This window comes from Leopardus geoffroyi, chromosome B4, assembly GCF_018350155.1.
Source record: "Leopardus geoffroyi isolate Oge1 chromosome B4, O.geoffroyi_Oge1_pat1.0, whole genome shotgun sequence".
Lineage (NCBI taxonomy): Eukaryota > Metazoa > Chordata > Mammalia > Carnivora > Felidae > Leopardus > Leopardus geoffroyi.
Window position 1 is genome coordinate 24,586,859 of NC_059341.1, and position 25,940 is coordinate 24,612,798.

Consider the following 25,940-nt stretch of genomic DNA (forward strand, 5'->3'; position numbering starts at 1 on the left):
ATAACATGTAGGAAATAAATGGCCAAACCAGAGCTCGGGCACAGCAGGCCCACCTCTGGAGCCCGTGCCATGCTATCTCTCTGAGGAAAATAAATTCAGGTCAAGACCATACATAGGAATGAAGACTCCCTAAGGGAAATGAAGAATTGGACTTCACTACACAGGACACTATTCTTAGATGTTTTATTTCTTCACATCTATACAATTCTTTAATTCCACATCCCTGATACACATTGTTGCATGAATTTGTGCAATCAATTTCTTATATATTTGCATTTTCATATCAGTTAAGCATATAATAATAACATGTGGAAGTATGCCTTTAAAAACATAACTGAGCTATCATTATGAACTTTTATCATGCCTTTGCTCTTTGTGAAAATTTATCTTTTTCCCTTCCTTGAGAGCCCACTGTTCAGCACTTACTGTTTCTCTAACATAACTCAAAGCTGCAGCCTTGACTTCACTGAAATTTCTTTCATTTTATCATCTCATCCATCCTGTCATAACCAAACAAATCCAAATACTAAAGACTTCCACCACATGTTATTCTTTCAATTTCTTCTTTCTCTTGACTGCTGACTGTCCATATTCTGAGCTGGCTTATAAATTCTGTACAAAAGCAGCAGTGGACAGAAGTGGAAACTAAATCCATGCTGGGCCTCAAATAGATCACTCACTTCTCTGTAAAAACTAAACTTGGTTTTATTTCTACAATAAGGTCTTGAGTTCAAGAAGCAATCTCATTCCCTAACCTCACATGGAATGTGAGCATCATCATTATTTCATTCACATGAATTGGCCACCCTGATGACACACACTAGCTCTCTATACAAGTCCTAAGTGAGGCAGGAGTGCTCAGGCACTCAGCTTAACTTCTTTGATCTTGTTAGACTCCATACCGCAAAAATAACTAACTTCCATTGTTTTCTTCACCAAACCAACCGTGAAGTCACATGGTAAACTGAAATCAGTATTAGAGATGATTTATTTTCAGAGCTATCATTTACTGGATGTGTATTATGGCCCCGGCACTGTGACTAGATACCTTACATATATTATTACACTCCAATACTACATCCCTGCAAAATATCCCCATTATACAACAACTAAGGACTTTTAAAATCAGAGAGTTAAGTATCTTTCAGATCATACAGCTAAAAAGACACAAGAGGCGATTCATCTGCCAGATCCCCAAACTCACCTTCTTTCATCATAACCCAAACTACCTTGTCTCTCCCCATCTTTTTTTTTTTTTTAATTTTTTTTTTTTCTTTTTCAACGCTTATTTTTTATTTTTGGGACAGAGAGAGACAGAGCATGAACGGGGGAGGGGCAGAGAGAGAGGGAGGCACAGAATTGGAAACAGGCTCCAGGCTCTGAGCCATCAGCCCAGAGCCCGACGCGGGGCTCGAACTCACGGACCGCGAGATCGTGACCTGGCTGAAGTCGGACGCTTAACCGACTGCGCCACCCAGGCGCCCCCCTCCCCATCTTTTAAGACTATATCTTATTGGGGCACCTAGATGGCTCAGTCACTTAAGCGTCCAACTTCAGCTCAGGTCATGATCTCTAGGTCTGTGAGTTCAAGTCTTGCTTTGGGCTCTGTGCTGACAGCTCAGAGCCTAGAACCTGCTTCAGATTCTGTGACTCCCTCTCTCTCTGCCCCTACCCTGTTCACACTCTGTCTCTCTCTCAAAAAAATAAATAAATAAATAAACATTTTTAAAAAAAGACTATATTATTTTAGGAACGCTTGGGTGGCCCAGTCGGTTGAGCGTCCAACTCTTGATTTTGACTCAGGTCATGGTCTCATGGTCTTGGGATTGAGCTCTGCATTGGGCTCTGCACTGTGGGCATGGAGCCTGCTTGGGAATCTCTGTCTGTCTGTCTGTCTGTGTCTGTGTGTGTGTCTCTCTCTCCCTCTCTCTGCCCTTCCCACACTAGCACATGCATGATATGCCTCTCTCAAATAAAATTTTAAAAAGGACTATATGATTTTAACATCTGTATGCAAACTTATTAAAAGCAGAACTATTATACTGTGTGAAATGTCATTAGGCAAGCTCATAGATGACACTTCAACTCAACTAAAATACACTCAAGTAAAATTATCCTAGTTAACAACAAGCCAAAAATACCAACACCAAAACCAAAAACAACCCCTCAGTTCCTCAAGTAATTACTTCCAGCTTTCAAAAGAATGTTGCTTTTATGTGATAATCCTTAAAATTGGAAAAATCAAAAGGCTTACTTACTTGTCATTCTTTTTCTTCTTTCAGAATCTGAATCATTCATGTTACTAACAATGAATAAAACAAAGGACAAAATTAACCACTGTCTCCTTATATCATAGCTTTTTTTCAAAAGGGTGGGAATTATTTCACCAGACAAATATTGGAAAAAAAACATTTAAAAATCACATTGCATCAGTGTCTGAAAGGAAGATAGAAAATACTGAGTTTGATTAAATAATATACAAAATACTACCTTGTTTAATTATTTTAGGTAATTCCAAGTCTTTTATTTTTACCAATTAAAAAATAGTTTTGTCTAAAAATCTAAATTTTCTGATACTTTTCCTTATCTTAAACATGGTTTTCTGAAAATAATTTAGCTTTTTCTTGATTAATCATGGTTGTTTTTATAAACAGGCTTCAGGCGCCATTAAACTGGGAAAAGCTATTTCTTCCTGTGGTTTTCCCGTCTCTCCGTTCAGGGACCACTACCTACAATGTCTTTACTCCCAAGTAATTCACTGTGATTTATGAAACAAAGTAACTTGTCACTAGTGTAGAAGATGTGACAACTAACAGGCATGGATAGAAACCTGAGAAGCTCTTCTCCAGAGCTTCAGGGCATGGGCTCCCAAGGAACTTGGGGAACAGTGTTATCAGAGTTGGGGTGAGCAGACAGGTGCTCTCTGCATTGGGTGAGGTGTTGCTGTGGACGCCTAGGCAGGTGCAAAGTACTCAGCAGTAGAAGGAAATGTTGGAGAATTAAAGAAAGAGAGGCTTGATGGCTTGACTCTGGCAAAGTAATACAACATTGCATGCTTTTTCGGAAATGGTTAGATTGCCTTACCTCTTCAGTCTCAGCAGGTACTGGGATACCCAGGCTGGAAAGAGCTTGTGCTTGGAAATCATATTCAGTGCCCAGAATTGCTAAATGAAAATACAATAATAGGCTGCTTAGTATATTAATATTGGTTCAGTTTATTTTAACTTCATATTACTTTAAATTATATTCCTTAATAATAACTTATCCAGATTTTTTAAGACATGCTATTTCAAGTAGAAGTAGTACTAAAAAAAGAATAATATTTTCTTTTTCTTGTTTTTTAATGTTTATTTATTTTTAGAGGAAAATACATGTGAGCAGGGGAGGGGCACAGAGAGAGGGAGAGAGAATCCCAAGCAGGCTCCATGCTATCAACACAGAACCTGATGTGGGGCTTGAACTCACAAACCGTGAGAAGGTGACCTGAGTAGAAATCAAGAGTCAGACACTTAACCGACTGAGCCACCCAGGCGGCCCTTCCTTCTCTTTATATAACATTCAACTCTAAAGTTCTAATTCATGGAAAGCCATATAATGGCATGATTTAAGATACAAAAAAAACAAAGTTCTTACAGAGATTACACGTGAATACTGATATTACCAAAAGCTTTCCTTTAAATAATGTATAATTTACTTTTAAAAACTTAATTTGTGGGGCAAATTGAGGAGGCCCAAAGAGGGGTTCCTCACTACTCCAAGCATTCTCTAACACGAAATTCTAGCCCTACAACTACGGGCTAAGAGCTCCATAGCATGAAGGGGCCTCATCGGGCATGAGTAAACATGAGAATCAGATCCTGATGTTTACCTATCGACAGAAAATAAACTGAAAGCTAACAATAATTTACTTTTATTACTATATTGAGCTACTTACTGTGAAGGGCTCATGGGAAAAAGATGCAGATAGTCCAGAGGTTAAGAACAGGGGCTCTGGAGAAAGCTGCCAGTGTTTGAACCCAGCCAGCCACTTATTAATTGTGTGAGCTGGCACTACATAGCCTCTCCATGCCTCAGTTTCTTTACCAGTAAAATAGAAATAACAGTGGTACCTGCCCATATGTCATGGCACAGATTATACATATAAAATGCTTAGAATAGTGCCTGAAACATAATAAGCACTCAATAAATGTTAGCTATTAGTGTTGTTATTATTAATTTTTCATTACTTTGTAAAGCATTTACTATAATGCCTGTCCCAGAGTAAGTTCTTAATAATAGTGGGTTCTCAATAAGTGCTTCTTGAATAAATAAATGCATTGTGAGGCTATAAAAAGGTAACATTAACTAGGCACAGAATGTCATGTAATATAATGAAGAGATTGAAATTTCAAAAAATAAGGCTGGATTTTAATCTCAAAAACAATAATAAACAGTGATTACAATATAAAATACTTAAACCTGTTCAAAAAAGAAACAGGCCAAATGGAGTCACTTGTGCTAAGCCCACATCACCAAACCAAAACTTAATACCTAACCTAATTGCAGTTTCAACCTCCCCCAGGAAGGTAATCTTAACTGGTCAGCTGGAACTCCCGGGTCAGCAGCAGTGAGGTAATCCACCTGATAGACCCCTACCATCCTTCCTCCCAAAAGATGACGTAATCTGCTCTTTCCTTGTCCCTGTCCCCTTCTGCCTATAAAAGTCCCCCATTTTGTACAGCTCCTCAGAGCTCCTTTCTATTTGCTAGGTGGATTGCTGCCCCATTCATGAATTGTTGAATAAAACCCATTGGATCTTCAAATTTATACAGCTGAATTATGTTTTTTAATAGACCTTAGAAATAGATCTAGGTATCTAAAAATCTATAAGTAAGAATCTTCTGGTAGTACCATAATATTTCATAAATGCAATGTGTTTGTGTTGAAATAAAAAGGCAACACATATTTTTAAAACTAAGTTAAGCCCCTGCCACTTTAGAGACCATTTGGCAGTTTCTTAAGGAATCAAACATACGTTTTACTAAACAATCCAGCAATTCCACTCCTAGGATCTATCCGAGAGAAATGAAAACATATGTTCACACCAAAACTTGTACATGAATGTTCAGATCAGTATTTACTCACAGTAACCAAAAAGTGGAAATAACCCAAATGTCCATCAACTGGTAAATGCATCAGCCAGTGGTGGTATATCCATACAGCAGAGCACCGCTCAGTAACAAGGAGGAAAGAATTACCGATACAGATAACACCATGGCTGAACCTCAGAACTAGGCTAATGGAGAAGCAAAAGACTACATCCTGTATGACTCCACCTATAGGAAATGTCTAGAAAATGAAAACCGTGAGACACAAAATTAATTAGTAGGTGGTTGGGGGCTAGGAGTGGAAACAGGGATTAACTGCAAATGGGCAGGAAGGATCTCTTTTAGGGTGATGGAATTGTTCTAGAATTGTGATAACTGCATAGATCTATAAATTTTAAAAAAACCATTGAATTATATACTTCAGGCCAGTGGAATTTCATGGTATGTAAATTATACCTCAATAAATCTGTTAAAGAATACTGAATTAATAGAAAAACAAACGTCGCAAATTACTACCTGGGGAATGTTGAGCTCCTGTAACTGGCTTTGAGTTATCTCGCTGAGCTGCCGAAATGTCATTGTAAAGTCAGCTGCTGTCTTTTCCATGAGCTAATGAAAATGATTATATTTATCAATCTCAATTCTTCAAGAATAGTAACTCAAATAAAAGGAAAAAAAGATATAAAATGACAAACTCACATGTAAGAAAAATGCAATTAAATCATCATCACCCTTTGTTTCCCCAAGTAATCCCAATTTGGCTTTGAACAATTCTCTAAATCTGAAAGAGAAATGTTATTTCAATTCAACTCACTATTTTAAGAATTGTCCCCAAACCAACCAGGATGCTTTAATATCTGTATTCAAAAGGACAAACCTTGTATAATAAAGAACTGGATACCCCTCAAGAATCTGAGCAGCTCTACCGGAAGAAAAAAGGAAGGACAATGAAATCTTTATTTAAAATTAACATTCTTAAATTATCAGAACAAAGTGAACCTTTTCATATATTAAATATAATTATTATATTTACCAATCTCAATTCCCATATTTCATAAAAATATAAAGATTAAAGCATTCTTAACCTTAAACTCATCTTTTTTTTTAAGTTAGTTTATTTTTGAGAGAGAGAGAAAGAGGGAGCATGCACAAGTGGGGGAGGGGCAGAGAGACAGACGAGGAGGGGAGACACAGAATCCAAATCCGAAGCAGGCTCCAGGCTCTGAGCCGTCAGCACAGAGCCCAATGTGGGGCTGAAACTCACAAACTGTGAAATCATGACCTGAGCCCAAGTTAGACATTTAACCGACTGAGCCACCCAGGTGCATCCCCCCCCCCTTAAACTCATCTTTAAACAAATTAAGTTTCTACTTTTTTTTTAACTTTTTAAATGTTTTTTTTTTTTTAACTTTTAACGTTTATTTATTTTTGAGACAGAGAGAGACAGAGCATGAATGGGGGAGGGTCAGAGAGAGAGGGAGACGCAGGATCTGAAACAGGCTCCAGGCTCTGAGCTGTCAGCACAGAGCCCGACGCGGGGCTCGAACTCACAGACCGTGAGATCATGACCTGAGCCGAAGTTGGCCGCCCAACCGACTGAGCCACCCAGGCACCCCTAAATGTTTGTTTATTTTTGAGAGAGAGAGAGTAGGCAAGCAAGGCAGGGGCAGAGAGAATGGGGGACAGAGGATCCAAAGCAGACGCTGCACTGACAGTGGAGAGCCCAGTGTGGGGCTCGAACTTGCAAATTGTTAGATCATGTCCTGAGCCGAAGTCAGACACGAAACTAACTAAGCCACCCAGGTGCCCCTAGTTTCTATTTTTTTTTTAATGTTTATTTATTTTGATGAAAGAGAGTGCATGTGCATGAACCAGGGGAGGAGGGGCAGAGAGAGAGAGAGAGAGAAAGGGAGAGAGAAAGAATCCCAAGCAGACTCTGTGCTGTCAGTGCAGAGCCCAAAGAGGGGCTTATCTTTTTTTTTTTTTTAATGTTTATTTATTTTGAATGAAAGAGAGCATGTGAGTGTGCAGGGCGGGTGGGGGGGGGGGGGCGGCAGAGAGAGTGAAAGAGAGAATCCCAAGCAGACTCCATACTGTCACACTGCGGAGCTGGATGTAGGGCCCGAACTCATAAACCATGAGATCATGACCCGGGCTGAAATCAAGTCAGTCGCTTAACCAACTGAGCCACCCAGGTGCCTCTATTTCTTAATATTCTTAAATGTATTTTAAATTATACAAAAGCTCAACTCTTCCTGCAGCTCCACTCTCTTTACCTTACTGACCTCACCCCATACAAGTCTTCCCCTTGCTCATTCTGAAGCAGCCATAGAGGCCTTCTTGTTGTCCCTTAAACACCCCACATATACCCACTAATGGCCTCTGCACAGGCTAGTCCCTTGTCCAGAGCACCCTTCCCCAAGCATCTGTGTGGCTTGCTCCTGTGACTCCTTCAAGCCTTTGCTCAGTGAGATGCTGATTATCCTTTTAAAACTGCAAACCCTTCCCTATCCCCTGCTTTATTTTTCTCCATACTATTTACCTCCTTTCTAATTGGCTGTGTAACTATTTATTCTGTTTGACTGTCTCCCCCACCAGAAGGAAGTACCACAAAGACACAATTATTGTGCTGTTTTATTTACTGCTATCCCCCCGGCACTTGGAACGGTGACGGGCACCTCAATAAGTATTTGTCTCATGAGTAAATGGACTCTGCAGGGCAAAGGGGATATAAAATTAATGGAGACAAAAGTGACTGTTCAATGAATAACATCTTATGTTGCTTTGATTTTGAACTATGTGATGTATTACCAATACATTTTTAAAATATATTAATTAAGGAAACCATAGATGGCATATAAAACTTTTATTGTAGCAATTTTTTTGCTACCCAGGATTAATGAAATCACTATATGGTTTGCCATCCATTGGTGATCTTGTTGTACTGGAAATGGTAAGTTTTAGACTTAGGGGAGTACAGAGGAGAGAGAGAAGGTAAATATACTCTATCTCCTAGCAAATACATTAAAAACACACAAATGATTAAAATGTGATCCTGCCCTCAAGGAGTTGAATGTCCACTGGTTATATCAAGAAATGTTTTAACAGTCTCTGTAATTATTAACATACTTAGATTATTATTCATGCTTATTGATATACATACAGGAGATATTTCGAGTAACTAAGTATAAATATTACTTATTTATAATAAGTTGCCTATTTATTATTTACTCTGTTGTTTAAAAAGGCAACCATGTACCACTTTTTCTTCAGCCTAAATTCAGAATGAGAGATCACACAATGGTCAGATTGTGATTAAAAGTTCAGCTTTATCACTGACAAAAGCTAGTCTGGAGAATATGGCTTAAGTCTGTGGATAAATAGGCATGTTAACAAATTGTGCCTAAATTAGAAAGTTTTACTCACTCAGTTACTAAAACAGCAGTCACAACGATGGACCTCCCCCCCGACTTGGGCACACCCCTATAAAATTTTCATATAAAAAAGCAGAAAATGTACTCTTTCCCTGGACTGACAGCTTTCCAAAAAGAGAGGTATTAGTAGGAGGAGCCTCACAAGTTTAGTTTCTTCTCCCATATTCATCAAATGGATCATTAACCCTTCCTTCCCCAAATAGGAGTAAGTGGAGAAAGAGAAGGACTGTGTACTCTAACGAAGACCCCCCCCCAACCACAATGAACCGCTTTTAAGAGTATTCAAGCCCAAAGACTAAACCAGAGATAGATGTCAAAGGAAGATGGCAGTTCAAATGAATTTTTGGTGCCTGCCCCTCCCTGCTTTAATTCAGCCTCTCTCCCCTGGCTACAGAGTCTTGGGGCCTGGAGTGTCTGGGCAGGACTGCAGGCCCTCACTCGTGAGGTACAGCATGGCTGAGCAGAGCAGGCCCTACCTGTATATATGCTACTGGAAAGAGTTCGTGGGCTCCCTGGCTTCTTCGAGCCTACAGGAAACCCGCTAAAACCTGTCTACCCCAGAAGGTGGGAGAATGCTAGCTTGGTGCTGAAGAGAGATGGGAGCAGAGAGGCAGCCTACCAGAGGCCCAGTGGAAAGCTGAAAACTTGCCTGTGCGTACTCTGCTGGCACATGAAGGGTGTATCACCACATAACTGGAGCTGAGCCCCAACAGAGAGGCAAAGGGAAGTAACACAGTACCAAAGTGGGCTGGTACCCGCAGAGAAGAAAAACGAAGGAACGACAGAACAGTTGGCCCTTAGTAAAATGGAACTGCTCTTGAAGACAGATAACAATATGAAAATAATAATAAGAAGAAGAAGATACTTAACAAGAACAAACTATACCTCAGTAGGCATTCTAGAACTACAAAATATTGTTTCAGACTACAAAATTCAGTAGATGAATTGAGAGAGAAGACAGATACTCCTGAGACTCGATTTTCTGGCCTAGAAAATCAACTAGAAGAAATACCACAAAATACTATGCAAAAATACAAAGAAATGGAAAGCATAAGTAAAAATAATAATAATAATAATAATAATAATAATAATAATAATAATAAAAGAATTGGGAATATATGGAGGATTCATACAAATAATGGAGTGCCAGAAGCACAAAAAGAAATGGATGGAAGAAAGTCAACACATAAACAACAGCAGAGATTTCTCTCACTGGGTATATAGTTATAGTCGGAGAAGCACAACCCTTATTGGTGCTATAGAACAAGGGATTTATTTTTGGAATTTGACCTATGATTGTGGGAGCTGGTGAGGAGTTATATATAACACTGTTGCTTCTGTGTCTGGTTTTGGGGCTAAAAGCCAGCAGTGAAGACAGGACAGAAAATTGGATGTGAGGGGCACCTGGAAGGCCTGGTCAGTTAAGCATCCAACTTTGGCTCAGATGATGATCTCAGTTTGTGAGCCCGAGCCCTGCATTGGGCTCTGTGCTGACAGTGCAGAGCCTGCTTTGGATCCTCTGTCCCTCTCTCTCTGCCCCTCCCCTGCTCATGCACACACACACTCTCTCTCTATCTCAAAAATAAACATTAGGGGTGCCTGGGTGGCTCAGTCTGTTGAGTGTCTGACTCTTGGTTTTGGCTCAGGTCATGATACCGCGTTTTATGGGTTTGAGCCCCGCATCAGGCTCCATGCTGACAGTGCAGAGCCTGCTTGGGATTCTGTCTTTCCCTCTCTCTCTGCCCCTCCCTGCTTGTTCTGTCACTCTCAAAATGAGTAAATAAATTTTAAAATAATTAAAATAATTTTTTAATAAACATTAAAAAGCTTTTAATGTTTCTTATTTTTCAAAAAAAATGATCATTTGGGGTGCCTGGGTGGCTCAATCAGTTAAGCCTCCGACTTTGGCTCAGGTCATGATCTCACAGTTTGTGAGTTCAAGGCCCGTGTCAGGCTCTATGCTGACAGCTCAGAGCCTGGAGCCTGCTTCCGATTCTGTGTCTTCCTCTCTCTCTGCCCCTCCCCTACTCATGCTCTCTCTCTCTCTCTCGCTCTCAAAATAAACATTAAAAACAAATTTTAAAAAATCATTATACAAATATATTTTTACACAGATTTAATTAGTGGATTTAGGATTTACTCACAGCTGCCTTTGCCTAGGATCCAGTATTGGGTTTAAAGCTTGCAACAACTTGTTTAAATTAAATATCCCAATATTGGCCTGATTTCCTATTTTATATCTTCCTTCATCATCAGATGTGTTTGGGACAAAATCTGTTGAAAACAAAAAACACTAGCATTTTGTAGTGGGGATAATTGTCTCTAAGTTTATATTTACACTTAATAAATTTATATTTATTAGATGTATTTATATTTATTAAATCTTTGTCTATAAACATTTAACTCAAAAGTAACATAAACACTTACTACCCATACACATGAAATTCTTTTTAAATATGAATATGAATATTTGCCTAAAAGAGGCAAGTTCTAACCTGCAAGAATTTTTCAGGGGATCACACATATACTTCAAACTCTACCTCAAGTCATGTCCTCCACCCTCCACGAAGCCCGCCTGGATCCCTCCTTGTAAGTATTGTGTTACTGTTACCTTCATTTTATAGGTTGGTAAAGTGCCAAGTTAAGTGACTTGTCCAAGGGCACAGAGCCGCTAAGGGTCAGATGCCCGAAGTCACACCTGCATTGGTCTCACACATGTTCCCCACTCCCCTCCCTGGCATCTTCTCTAATATGTCATTCTTTAAGGGCAGAGACCACAAAGGACTCATTTTTGAATCCTTATAGCCCTAGAAGATTAAGTACCACGTTTTATGAGTGAACCCAATTGTCTCTACTACCCCACCACTGTATTAGCTATAACAGTTTATCTAAAATAAACATGTGATAATTTTTTAGTAAAATAAGATATATGTGTGTAAACATATACATGTTTACATATAAATCACTCTTACCTGGATTATAGGCTTCCATAAAACCAAATGGACCATAGTCAATTGTAATGGATAACAAACTGAAGTTATCAGTATTACAAACACCTGAAACCACAACAAAAAGTTTCTGAAAACACGGTAATAAAACAATAAAGCATTTTTAAATGTATAAAATTATCCAGAATAGGAAAGGTAATGGAAATGCATTTGTTTTGGAAATGCGGCAAAATTAGATTATCAATTGAAAGTTTAACTGGTGATACCAAATAGCTTAATATATATTAAAACTATATTTTTAAATTAAATTTACCCTTTTGTTTTATACCCTACCCCCTGCAAAGATTTCAAACACTGCAGGAACAAAAGCCCCAAGAAATAAAAATTCTTCTTACTTATCCTCAATTTCTAGCATTTGTTTAAATAATATATGTTACTTGGAATGGAATTGAGGCTAATAAAGGAATAAGATTGATTCATATTCAAAGGATGGGAAAAGGGAAAAACATGGCTATGCATTCCAGTAACAGTCACCAGCTGTGGGGAGAGAGTATGCCTCTCAGGCTGGGGAGGCCATGGCTGGGGTAGGAAGAAGCCGGGGAATGAATACACCAGCCTGTTACATACAGGATATTTGGCAACGGTGTCCAATATAGAGTTTCAGCCTTTCTCTGTTTACAAAACGTGAACTATACAGACTCTCTAACCCAGCCATTCCACTTTAGGGGTCTATCCTCAAAAAGTCACCTTCAAGAATACAAAGATAGAGTTGCATGGTAGTCACTGCAGCAGAGTTCATAATAGCAAAAACTCTGAAAATGCTGAGCCCGCTCTCCCTACCCCAGCCACCCCAAGAGAGATACACAGAGTATGTGTGTGATAAGCTAAGCGGATTTCAAGAAGTTTTGCAATGTGGGAATTCCGTTTGGTATTTATCTAGACACATTAGTAAGTGTACGATTTGTTTTTCAGTTATTCTTAGTTCAGGCACATATTCCTCCCTATGCAACTTCACACACAAGATGGCTTCATACATACAAGCCAGGCCTGCTTTTTTCAAAGATTATGAATATCCTCCAAAACAGTCCAAAAGAATTGATAGGAAATGGTTAACAATGATTGCCCTGGAAAATGGAATTCACACTCACTTCTGTATATTTTAAAGCATTTTTTTAATGTTTATTCATTTTTGAGAGACAGAGCATGAATGGGAAAGAGGCCAAGAGAAAGGGAGACACAGAATATGAAGCAGGCTCCAGGCTCCACGCTGCCAACACAGAGCCTGACACGGGGCTTGAACCCACGAACCACAAGATCATGACCTGAGCCGAAGCCAGCCGCTTAACTGACTGAGCCATCCAGGCACCCCTCACTTCTGTATATTTTAAATTCTTTACCTTAAGCATGTAGTGCTTTTATACTTAAGATTTTTAAAACAGCTTTAAAGAGATCTAAATATAATACATGTAGCCACGAGGTTAAAAAGCTTTACAGGTAATAACATCCTCATCAAATTGAGGATGCCTATTCTATTTTGTGTATACTGTTCCCCTCAAAACCATTTCAAACACGAGAAAATTGTTTCTCTGTTGCTGAAAACAAATTCATAGGCTATAAATGTTAAGAAGCTCATCAGCAGGAATATTTTGAGGCACACAAAAAACAAGTCTTCTGCTCTAACAAATTAACTCTACTTCCCCAACAGAAAAATGACACATCAGTAGATAACTTACCATGAGCAAAACCAACAGACATCCACAAGGCAATGAGTTGTGCTGTCTCTGATACCACAACAGAGAAGAAATCCTAAAATAAAATTCAGAAATTTGTCAGATTTTTCAGGAATGCATACTCTTTTAGGATCTTCTGGTAAGTCACAAGGAGAACATGGAAAACATTCAGAGAGCCAAAACCTAACTAAAGAAATGGAAATTACTGGGGCGCCTGGGTGGCGCAGTCGGTTAAGCATCCGACGTCAGCCAGGTCACGATCTCGCACTCCGTGAGTTCGAGCCCCGCGTCGGGCTCTGGGCTGATCGCTCAGAGCCTGGAGCCTGTTTCCGATTCTGGGTCTCCCTCTCTCTCTGCCCCTCCCCTGTTCATGCTCTGTCTCTCTCTGTCCCAAAAAAATAAATAAATAAATTAATTAATTAATTAATTAATTAAAAAAAAAAGAAATGGAAATTACTAGGTAAGAAAAACATGGAAGAATGTAGGGAATTAGCAAGAAATAATCTCTAATGGCTCAGACAAAGTATTATGGCCAGGCTTCCCCCATGTCCAGTAAGAACAGGGAAAGCATTAGAATTCAGCACAAGGGAGTTAAAAGTAAAGTGAGTTCTTAAACTTTGAAACGAATGGCCAACAAAAATAATGCCATCCCACTCTCTGTGACTGCTAAGAGGGTAAAAGAGGGTACAATGATCAAAACATTTCCACAAGAACAGAAAATTAGGGGTGCCTGGGTGGCTCGGTCGGTTAAGCATCTGACTCTCGGTTGAGGCTCAAGTCATGGTCTCATGGTTCGTGAGTTTGGGCCCCACGTCATGTTCCGTACTGACAGCTCAGAGCCTGGAGCCCGCTTGGGATTCTGTGTCTCCCTTTCTCTCTGCTCTTCCCTGCTCACACTGTCTCTCAAAATAAATAAATAAACCTAGAAAGAAAGAAAGAAAGAAAGAAAGAAAGAAAGAAAGAAAGAAAGAAAGAAAGAAAGAAAGAAAGAAAGAAAGAAAGAAAGAAAGAAAGAGAAAAGAAAGAAAAGAAAAGAAAAGAAAAGAAAAGAAAGAAGGAAAGAAAAGAAAAGAAAATCACATGTTTTCTTGTTATGGATTATGTGTATTTTAGAATGACTAATATAGAAATATCCATATATCTCATATGTGAGAAAAGAACACATAGGACCAAGTTACAAATGCTGCACAAAAAATAATGTCTAGAGTCAGGATGCAGTAGTATCTGTTCTTTTTCTCTAGATCCTTTCAAACAAATCCGCTTTTTTTTAAATGTTTATTTATTTTTAAGAGAAAGAGACAGAGTGCAAGCGGGGGAGGAGCAGAGAGAGAGGGAGACACAGAACCCGAAGAAGGCTCCAGGCTCTGAGCTTTCAACACAGAGCCCAACACGGGGCCAAACCCAAGAACCATGAGATCATGACCTGAGCCGAAGCTGGATACTCAACCGACTGAGCCACCCAGGTGTCCCACAAAACCACTTTCTTATCTGTGTCTTGTTTCTGAAGTAGTTCACCTTCTCTTCCTCTAACAAAATGTTCAGAATGCTCTTTTTCCTTTCCTACCTTTAGTTCTTTAAGTTATAAGTTGTAACCGTTGACGTTGACAAGCAATGAGAGAAGACCGAATACCACCCTTTGTCTTTAAAAACTTACCACGTATCTGTTAGGTTCTGCGACCTCTACTGAGGGGAAATGCTCCCGTATGATGAAGTCTAATAATGTCCTGGAGAGAAGAAGGGGAGAGTATCGGCATGCCTCCGTATCAAACCATCTAAATCTACCCTTGACATTCAGGAAGCCATTAGATTCAAGCTTAAATTTTTAAAAACTGAAATAAGATTTTACTCCCAAAACAGCCATAGAGAAATCTTTCCTCAACACCAGTCAAAACTGGAAATGTGTTTCTAAGATAGGATTAGATTCCATCTGATTATGTTACAGAGTCAGCTTAGTTCAGTACATACCCAGTGCACGTCCTGCACCTGCTGTATGCTGCACCCTATGCAAATCCTGACAAGACCCAGACCCAGAATCCAAGCAGAAGTGAACGAAAAAACAAATGGGAAGTTAGAAATAATGCCCAGCGAGTATAGACAACTCTCTCAACAAACAGGGATGACCACGAGCTCAGTAAACATTTGCTAACGTAAGAGACACAGAGACCCCTCGTCACCAATGTGATGACTTCTCTGCTTTGCTTATTCATTTCCCTCAATGTCTTTTCTCTCCATATTCTTGGTGGACCAGGTGGAATCTGGATTTATTAAGCTCATAACTACAATATAGGACCCGCATTCCTAATGATTCTAGTTTGCCTATGAGAATTTTTATGAGTTTTTAAAACTGTGTTATCTTAACAAAAGGAAACAGAATTCCTCTTAAAGGAAGAAATTTTTTTCTGAAAACGCATCTTGCTAAGTCTGCTGAAGGAAGATGAAATTTTGTAAGCACAGATATCACAGGCACCAAGACATCAGAAAATGCTGGAAGCTGTACTGCATGATGCAAGGGGAAGAATTGCTTTTGCTCTTTTGAAGCAATCCTCTGTCTCCCCTGCAGAAAAATCTTCACTAAGATGCACCTGTTCTTAAATGCTTTGTGTAAATTCTCCTGTTTGGTTCATTTTGTCCTATTTTTTTTTTTAATTTTTTTTTCAACGTTTATTTATTTTTGGGACAGAGAGAGACAGAGCATGAACGGGGGAGGTGCAGAGAGACAGGGAGACACAGAATCGGAAACAGGCTCCAGGCTCTGAGCCATCAGCCCAGAGCCTGACGCGGGGCTCGAACTCACGGACCGCGAGATCGTGACCTGGCTGAAGTCGGACGCTTAACCGACTGCGCCACCCAGGCGCCCCTTGTCCTATTTTTTTTAATGTTTATTTATTTGTTGAGAGAGAAAGACAGAGTGCAAGTGGGAGAGGAGCAGAGAGAGAGGGAGACACAGAATCTGAGGCAGGCTCCAGGCCCCAAGCTGTCAGTACAGAGCCCAACGCAGGGCTTGAACTCATGAACTGTGAGATCATGACCTGAGCCGAAGTCAGACGCTTAACCGACTAAACCACCTAAGCACCCCTGTTGTTGTGCTATTGAAGGGGCTAAGTTTCAAGTCTGGGTCAACCCAGAGCAAAACAGGCATCTCACACATGTCAAAACCGTGGGAATCCCAGAAGTTATAAGGAGATCTTTGGACCTCTGCAGGCTGCAGAAGTGGGGGGTTTGAGTCATTTCCACCTAGGTCTCTGAATGGCACAGACCCCCACAGTTGATAGTTGCATTTGAGATTAAAAATTCCTTGGGGAAAGGGTCTACTGTGTCTCACACTTCTTTTAGCTTCCTAGAAAACCCACGTGATATTAGGCACATAGCAAGTGTTAAAAATAATTATTTATTGAAATATTTGGTTTTACTTATAAGAAAACCAAAGATATTTTAGCTTCACAGCATGTATATAAGCATTTTTTAATTGTCTTCTGTCACTTAACAAAAAAAAAAACCCTCATTTTCTAACCTTAGTAAATCCAGCTCACCATAATGAGCCAAAATTTCTAGTGATCCAATTCTAAACCATGATTTTGCAACACGCAGCACTACAGCACCTGAAAAACAAACATTTCAGCATAAGTTAAACTATGCAAATATAGCATAATATGGTTTTCTTAAAATTTAAATTATTTTATTTACTTTATTTTTATTTATTTATTTTTTTGAATGAGAGAGAAAAAGACGGAGAGGGAGAGAAACTCAAGCAGACTCCAAGCTCAGTGTGGAGTCTGACATGGGGTTCAATCCCACGACCCTGGGATCATGACCTGAGCTGAAATCAAGAGTCAAACACTCAAACAACTGAGCCAACCAGGTGCCTCCAAATTTAAATTATTTTAATAAAAAATAATACAGTAACTGAATTTATCAGAAAAAAACTAATTTATACCCTAGAAAGGATCAAGGGTTTTTCTCTATTTCTTTAAGCCTTGAATCAGAGTGTCAGTAGCCACAACACTTTCAGAAATACCAAGGCTCCAACCTCACCGAAGGCTGCTCAGTCAGGCTGCAAACATGGGACTCCCAGTCTCCTCTGTTGTGACCTTTTCCCTGTAACTTATCCTGAAATAGGGAATCCGTGAATGCTTTCCGTGGCATATTCCTGCAAGTGCCTTCTATTGGTGTAACTAATTGAAAATTAACTTCAATAAATTAATGTTTGTGTATGTTCTAACTTATGCATACACTAAAGAAATAAAGTGAGTCTATGCATTTTTGTGTTAGTGTTCACAGCCTTCTGTCCTGACTATAGTAGTAAAACAACTAGTAAATAGAATTCGCAGGGTTTTTTTTTTTTTTTCTCCCCACAAGGAATGCTGTACTTATGTGTGTTTAGATGTCAAGATGAAGTCTATCCCAGGCAACTAAACGTCCTGCCCTGCCAGGATCCAATACCACACCTGCTGCTCCCTCTTTCCCTACTCCATGGGCCCCTCCCCTTCTCCCCCTACTAAAGTCCTTCCTAATCTCAAAGATAAATAATCCTTCGTTCCTTTAAGCATGAAGACTTTAGGGGGATTGTTTTTATATGAAAATCTTGTCAAAACATATCAGGCATGAAGTATAAAGAATATAACGTGCACTTAGTGAATCATTGAGAACATCAGTAAAAATCCTGCTCTGTTATATGGTCACGTCCACAGGACCCGAGAGAGCACGTAGGGCTGTCAGCAGCTCTCAATAACTCTGTTGCATAAGTTGTTGAATAAGTTTATTATTAGGGCACCTGCTGGTTTAGTCAGTACAGCATGTGACTCTTGATCTCAGGGTAGTGAGGTCAAGCTCCACGTGGGGCGTAGAGCTTACTTAAAAAATAAGCAAACAACAAAGAAATAAAATGTATTCCTTACTGATTTTCAATTCTCCTCCCTGCCCAGAGATTCAGGGTCAAGTTTCTCTCACTGTTTCCCTTTCCACACTTCTCACCTCTTCCTAATTTTTTTTTATTTCTGACCTACTAAAGGCTGAGGAAAAAGCTAGTGGAACCGACTGGAAGTGAGCATGAAGTAAGAGCAATGAGGCTGTGAGGAAAGGTCTAAGGGTCTCTCCTCAGAAGGGAGCGTATGAACTTTGGCGCCCTGGCTTTGTAACACTTTGCTGGCCATCCATAACCATTTTTGTTCACTTCCCAGATGTTTGCTCTTTGAAACCAAAGGGCTACGCACATAAGGATGTGAGAAAGGATATTCTATGGTAACATCATAAAGCAGCAATTACATCTTGAAGAACCACGGGCCATCTTTTAAGAAGACCCGACACAGAGCTGTCCAGTATCGGTTACTCTTTAAGAACTTAGGCTAATTGTACGTAAGTACCCTAAAAACCATTGTTACCTCGTTCTTTCACAATGTTTCCATTGTAGAACTGATCTCTCCATACTTCATCGTCACTTACAACCAGACTGAAACATAAGAGAATCCAACAATTAAAGTTAGTGCTTAGCTGCTGGCAAGCCACCAAGAAGTACCTAAAACCATCAGAAACACTGAGAAATCATGCTACCAGAGATTTGTCTGCTCACTTTACTGATACACGTCGGGAGATAACGTGATGCAGTCCTGAAAGTTAGCTTTGAGGAAAAAGGATTTACCTTGCAACTCTGCTGGTTGGAATTCTGAGAGAGTGCATAGCCTCACTGCATAAAAATTCTCTCACCGAGGAACGAAGTACAGCTCTGCCATCACCATTTCTCAGGGAAATAAGACAAAAAAGATATTCAGTTGTAATTAAGACAAGACCAATTTTTATTTAGATGACTAAAAAAAAAAAAATATCAAACAGTACCGGGAATATGGGGTCTTTCCTGAGCCTTTTAATTGGAGCTCCCACTTTTCACCCTGCCTTCAACAACAAAGAAATCTAAGTATTACAAGATTCATGTTAATATTCAGCAGAAAAGCTACTACACCAGAAAACATGTGGTACCTGTTCATGTAAGTTCCAAGAAGATGGGCTCTTCCATCCCCAAGCTGATCTGCCCAGATCCCAAACTAAAGGAGAAAAAGGGAAATTATTCATGCTTATTAGCCCTTAAAGCTTTCATAGTAATTTTACAGCCAAAGCTTTTTTGTCACAATTGAGAATGGGTTGGGGTGCCCGGGTGGCTCAGTCATTTAGGTGTCCGACTTTTGGCTCAGGTCACGATCTTGAGGTTCATGAGTTCGAGCCCCACATCAGGCTCTGTGCTGACAGCTCAGAGACTGGAGCCTGCTTTGGATTCTTTATCTTCCCTCTCTCTTTGACCCTCCACCGCTTGCATTCTATCTCTGTCTCAAAAATAAACATTACAAAAATTGAGGGATGTCTGAGTGGCTCAGTTGGTTGAGCATCCAACTTTGGCTCACGTCATGATCTTGCAGTGCATGGGTTCAAGCCCCGTGTCGGGCTCTGTGCTGACAGCTGAGAGACTGGAGCCTGCTTTGGATTCTGTGTCTCCCTCTCTCTCTGTCCCTCCCCTGTTTGCTCTATCTCAAAAATAAATAAACATTAAAATTTATTTGTTTCTGATGGTTTTAGGTACTTTAGGTACATTTTTAATTGAGAATTTTTTAAATTGAGAATGGCATTTTTAGGATTATAATAATCAACAACTTGAATAAAGGTGAAGATGAAATTCAATCAATAAAACGTAAGTGAGATTTATTTTAAGAATATAAATTTAAGACATATAATTAACTTCATCATCTTACAGCTCAGCTCAAGCTTGTTGGGTGTAGAATACTTAGAACTGATCTATTGATCTATTTAATTCCAGAATATGAACTAGGAACAATTTATTCATAGAAGGTTTGCCAATATTATATGCATGCAGTGTGAAATCAGGAACATACTTGTAACTCAAAAAATTGCTTTTGAACTTGCATGATTGACTGTTTCCAAATTTTTCTGTTTGCAGTTGCCCAACTTCCAGTTATGCCACTTACTACCTATGGAAATTTGAGTTACTTAATCCCACTGAGGCTGACCTTTCATTTCTGTAAAATGAGCTAACCCTTGCCAGGTGTAAGAATGAATGCTAAGAAATGCTTTGTACTATATGCAAGTGCTCCTAAGTTGGTAATTATTTTTACTGCTAACGGTGATTTGCTAACTTGGACAGGACTCCATTTTCTACATGCATGTCACTTCCACCAGAAAGTGGTCTCTGACTTTCTGGGACTAGGAAGGTGGTTCTGTGAATTCCCATAACTCCTATACTTACCCCTTTCATGTTTTGTTGATGTTCTATAATTGGATGTTATAGAATTTGTTTCTTTATCTGTCCCCTCCCCTAGAGTATTAACAATCTGAACAAAGGGGACAGGTCTCATTCACCATTATAGCTCCTGGCACATAAACAGAGTTCTATAAACAGCTGTGAAATATTTAAACTATGTTTATAGTTTTGAGAGAAAAACATGAAATTGAGAAAAATCTACCTGGTATTTTTTCATCTTAACCAGGAACAGATCACCATTAATTTCAGCTACATGATACCTCTAAGAGCACAAATCTGAGAGGTGCTTCAGCAATTTCTAAAATTGACAATACATTAGGTCTATGCCACACCATGAAAAAGAAGTAGAAAGAATGGTGAATCCAGAGCCAGGAGTGAAGTCAGGGGAAATAAGAAGGTAATTCTCTGTTAATAAAAGAGAAACCATTTATTGTTCAAAAGAACAAAGCCGTCCTTATAAATATTTGTAATTTCAAATTATAAAGAGAGAAGAGATGAAATATGAAATTGATAACAGATTCATCTAACTTACTATATTACAAAGTAAACCTACACAAAAATACAGCTTGACAAAACTCTGCAGGGCTTCAGGTTTGCATTCATACTTTAACAGTACACGTGAGTACTGGTACAAAATGCTAATAAATTTAACCTATATGGGGAATGACTCTTTGAACCACGGGATCCCTATATTTGGGAGCTAAAAAAAACAAAACAAAACAAAACAAAACCATAAGGATCATATAGTCCAGAAGTTTCTAAATTGAGAAACATAGTTCAGCAAAATGTTAATAATTATTCCTTAAGAACAGCACACACTAAAACCCTGCAGTCAAGTATGTTTGAAAAATGGAGTGTTAAAGTAAGTGGATTTCTTTGCCACAGCACTTCTCACAACTCCTGGAATGGTATTGGTCAACCCTTGCACATTACAGATCAACACACTGAGGTTCAAGTTTGTCACAGATGACCCTTAAAGTCTTTCTCAATTCTAATTAGTGGTCTATGTCACTTTGCTTCTCAAGCTTGTGTTAGCTTAGCTTCTATGATGCTTTTGCTTCTTAGGACACTGAGGAATGAAAGCAACAAAAATCTGAAAGGAATTACCTGCCCCCAAGAGACCAGAGCCTGATACTATCATTATTATAATAGGTATCATGGAAGCACTTTTCATGTTTCCTAACTTAATCCTTACTCCCACCCTATTACACTTTGTTACCGTTCCTAAAAATTATTCCAGAGTAAACTAGCCTCGGGACAGTCAGAGTGTTAAATTAAAAAAAAATTTAACGTTTATTTATTTTTGAGAGAGGAGTCTTTAACGTTTATTTATTTTTGAGAGAGGAGTCGGTGCAAGCAGGGGAGGGACAGAGAGAGAGGGAGACACAGAATCTAAAGCAGGCTCCAGGCTCTGAGCTGTCAGCACAGAGCCCAAGGCAGGGCTCAAACCCATGATCATGACCTGAGCTGAAGTCAGACACTTAACCGGCTAAGCCACCCAGGCTCCCCCCCACCCCACCCCCCCAGAGTGTTAAATTAATCTTATCTGGTTCACAGGAAAGTCACAGCAAGTTCAACAATTAGTCCTGTGTTCCTTCTCTCTTTTTTTTTTAGTCAGATACCACCACACCCTGAACTTGCTTCAATATCTTATTTCTAGAAGGCACATTCTTAATTGCTTCAACATACATAATACCCCCAATTAGTCCTAATTAAATTCTAGCAGCTTCTAGCAGTTCTAAAACTTTGTTGTACAGCTGTCCTGGCAAAACTATAATCTCTTTATCCTTCTGAGATTTTATATTGACTTTTTGTGCTACTTTACCTAAATCTCTTGCCAAAACTTCACCAAATGAGTTACCTAGCGATAATTCACAGAAATTTTATATTGGTGCTGCCCCGGTTTTCTCAATTCCATCAAAGAAACTTGGGTTTTCTTTTTAACACGGCAAGAAATCACATCAGCTAATTATGAGCATCTTAGGATGACACATTCTTCTAGAAACACCTTGTTGACATCTCAATACACTAACAAAGGAATCAATGCAAAGTAACTTCATTAATGGGACAGCATTTCCACCAACTGTTTATATTTACATAAGGGAAGTAATGCAGATGCTACTCCTACCTGGTGGCCACCATATCTGTGAGCCAATGGAATGGATCCAGATACTATCTTTTCACCACTCACAAGCTGGATAAAATCATCTGTTTCTGAGACCGATAAATCAAGGTCCAAAATATCTTCTAGAACTTCCTGAGGCAGGAAAAAACAAGAAAACAAACAAACAAAAAAAGCCTTACAAACTTAAGTAATCCTTTAAGAATTTTTAACAAAGGAGACTTGATGGAAGAAAGAAAATTAAAAGAAGCTGTTCCAAAAGTACATTAATATTTTTTCATGAGACATGTATCGTACTTTATATGATTATTTACGCTATTTAGGAAAATTAGTTCTTAGTTTAAAATGTTTTATGTATTTCTTGTGATGCATGGTAAAACAATATTTTTCCTAGTTCATATGCTTTAAAGGAACTAGAAACAAAGAAAATGTCTTATTTCTATTCCCCAATTCAATTCTATCATGAGAGAACAATTTAGAATCTATTATTAGAGCCCATTTTTAAGAATTTAACTTACTTACCCCCCTTCTTCCAAAAAGTATATTTTCCTGTAAGATAACTTTAAGATGAAATGGAGTACTAGCTCCAGGAATCAATAGCAAAAAGTGATTTCTAAGAATGACATACTCCAAGTGTGTGTGAATTTTGAACACAAAGATAGGCATTTATCACCTAACAATTCAACTCTAAAAAGTATGAACATCTTTTTAGACAAAATTTACAGTGAATTAAGTATCTGTGTTGTGAAAAAAAATCAAGCCTAACCTTTGAAACTGCTACAAGACGTACTCTTGATTTCAAAGGAGTAGGGACGGCAATTGAAAAAATACAGTTTTTCACTTTACGAACATAATTTTCTTTAACAGGATCAACTGGCAACACAGCTGATTAAAAAAAAGACACAAAAAACTCAGTGTTCTCATTTATTGCAAACATAGCATTAATATTCCTTAGAAGGGCTACGGTTCTTCAGGAAAATTAATTTATACCGCTATTTTCTTCCCACTTGGGTTAAAGCCTATTCTATCATTTTCAATCACAGCTATCCAATATTCATCTAATACAGTAGATGGAACCACCCAAGAAGATGGGAGATGGAAAAAGTTTAAACCAAGACACATACCCTGTCTTCAAGGATTTTCATTTATAGGAGACCAACAGGATGCACAACATATTTATAAATAAGAATGTATAAATAAAGCGGAGGTAAGCTGCATTACAATTTTACAATTATAGTACCAGCCAATTCAATGGAATCCAACCAAAAAATATTAGGCAGTTAATCACATTCTTTCTGTCCTTCAGAAAATCGTAATTACTGAAGGAAACAGATATGCACATAAATTCTAATACCAGGCAACAGATGTTTTACTAAATGTATAAAACACGTAGTAAAGCACATCTACCTTATTTTAAAAGCTGTACAAAAAAAGAGAGCTTTGAACATGCTTTAGATACTCAACATATTTTATTTTACGTTCAATTTTTAAAATCTTAATGTTTTCCTAAAACCAACCAGTTAAAACAAAAAAACAAACAGAAGACGGTAGGTGTACTACTAAAATTACAAAACAAGGGGACACAAAATTTTGTTTCTGGATAGAGATATTATCAAGATGTCAGTGTAGTCAAATTATTTAATAAACATATGGATATCCAGCCAAAATCCCAGTAGAGCTTTTCCGAAGAAACAGATCATCTTAAGTGTAAATCTTGAAAAATAAAAATTATGTTTTTAGAGAGAAATGGGAGTTTTCCTATCATATTATAAATTATAAGAACACAATTAGCTGGGGCACCTGGGTGGCTCAGTCGGTCAAGCATCCGACTCTTGATTTTGGCTCAGGTGATGATCCCAGGGTCCTGGGGATTGACCCAGGTCGAGCTCTGCTCTAACTGTGGAGCCTGCTTAAGATTCCCTTTGCTCCTGTCCCCTACTTGCTCTAAATAAATAAATAAATAAATAAATAAATAAATAAATAAATAAATAAAAGAATATGATAACTAAAAGGTTAAGATAGATGCAAAGACCAAAGGGACTCAGTGAAAAGCACAGAAACAGTCCAAAGTAATGTTAAGAATGCTCTATATAATTAAAATGATATTTGTAATCAGTAGAGAAAGGTGGCATTGGGACAATCAGTTCAACTGTTTGGCATAACTTTTATTTGTCCCACTCAAGCCTAGGTGAACCAAATGGCAAGTTGTAACAGAAATAAGAGTGACCATCTATCTTTCCCGTAGGAGTGTAAAAAGAGGCAAATGTGGACCAGATTTAACCTTTACACTTTCCCCTAAATACATGGTAAAGAAGGCACATCATGGGGAACAAATGGGTAGCCAACCAAAAAACAAATGATTTCAGCATTGCCACAGAAAACCTGACAATATGATTAAAAGTAGAAGATCCAACAATGTATTTGAGTCTCTTTTAAGAGCTCCACTGTGTGGAAATAGACTAAATTATAATTTATGCATTTTTTATGATGCCCTAACATTTTAATAGAGCACAGGCTATATTTACTGTTCATTAATACTCATGATTCTGATTAGTCAGTCATATGTGATCATTGGTCAGGGAAAAAAAGAGGCCAGCTGCTTCAGAGGCACCCAACCCTTCCTTGCCTTTGCCACACTTTACCCAAATAATCAGTCATACATTACAAACCCAAGAGAAAATTCCAAATGTATATTAAGTCTCTATCTTAACATCTCAGAGATTTCAATAATTCCAAAATTAAATTCTTTAGAATTCAGTTTAGCCTAAGAATATGAAATCCACAAAAACTGCTAACCTTTCAGCGCAACTATGTTTGAACCTCTTCTCTCAGTAAATGTTCTTACCACAGTCACCTTGATAATTGATCATTTATCTAATAACATCAAGATGAGATGTTTTCATGCAGTATTATGAATCAAGACACAGTTAAGATGTACATAGTATTATGTATACAGTCTCTCCTTGGCTGTATAACACCTGGTCCTACCATAGATAATGTTTTGAACAGTATCATCATTGTGGAAAGAAAATGTCTTAAAGTATAGTCAACTTTCCAACATTGAAAAAATAACTTCAAAAATGCTTTCAATTACATACTTGCTCCATTTATATCAGTCAGTACTGGTTACTTCATTCCTAGAAGTGCAGTCAAAACAACCAACCCAAGTTGTTCCTAGCCTGTGCACAAGAGTCAGCTCTTTGGCAGTTCCTTACACAGCTCAGTGGTTTTAACTTCCTATACACATGTTTAGCCTAGTTGGGTCAAAAGAACTACTTGTATTCTGCATCATGTCCTATTGATGGGTTATTCTTCATCAAAAGTTTAGCTATAATGTTGGAAACCTTCACAAATTTCA

The 25,940-nt window shown here is 38.5% G+C and overlaps 1 protein-coding gene across 2 annotated transcripts in view; it reads right to left on the reverse strand.

Annotated features, from left to right (window-relative positions):
• The window catches only part of LOC123590956 (protein adenylyltransferase SelO-like), a 36,715-nt gene that overhangs the window by 9,258 nt on the left and 1,517 nt on the right, over positions 1-25,940 (reverse strand). For both annotated transcript variants that reach the window (XM_045464639.1, XM_045464640.1), the window contains exons 2-17: positions 23,349-23,467; positions 22,589-22,717; positions 19,170-19,234; positions 19,029-19,085; positions 18,835-18,933; positions 18,578-18,645; positions 16,711-16,798; positions 14,854-14,923; positions 13,203-13,275; positions 11,494-11,577; positions 10,666-10,795; positions 5,965-6,009; positions 5,787-5,868; positions 5,604-5,696; positions 3,085-3,164; positions 2,259-2,302 (exon numbers count right to left, since the gene is read on the reverse strand). In XM_045464639.1, the coding sequence (XP_045320595.1) occupies positions 2,259-2,302; positions 3,085-3,164; positions 5,604-5,696; positions 5,787-5,868; positions 5,965-6,009; positions 10,666-10,795; positions 11,494-11,577; positions 13,203-13,275; positions 14,854-14,923; positions 16,711-16,798; positions 18,578-18,645; positions 18,835-18,933; positions 19,029-19,085; positions 19,170-19,234; positions 22,589-22,717; positions 23,349-23,467 (1,326 nt within the window). The remainder of the gene's footprint in view (positions 1-2,258; positions 2,303-3,084; positions 3,165-5,603; positions 5,697-5,786; positions 5,869-5,964; positions 6,010-10,665; positions 10,796-11,493; positions 11,578-13,202; positions 13,276-14,853; positions 14,924-16,710; positions 16,799-18,577; positions 18,646-18,834; positions 18,934-19,028; positions 19,086-19,169; positions 19,235-22,588; positions 22,718-23,348; positions 23,468-25,940) is intronic.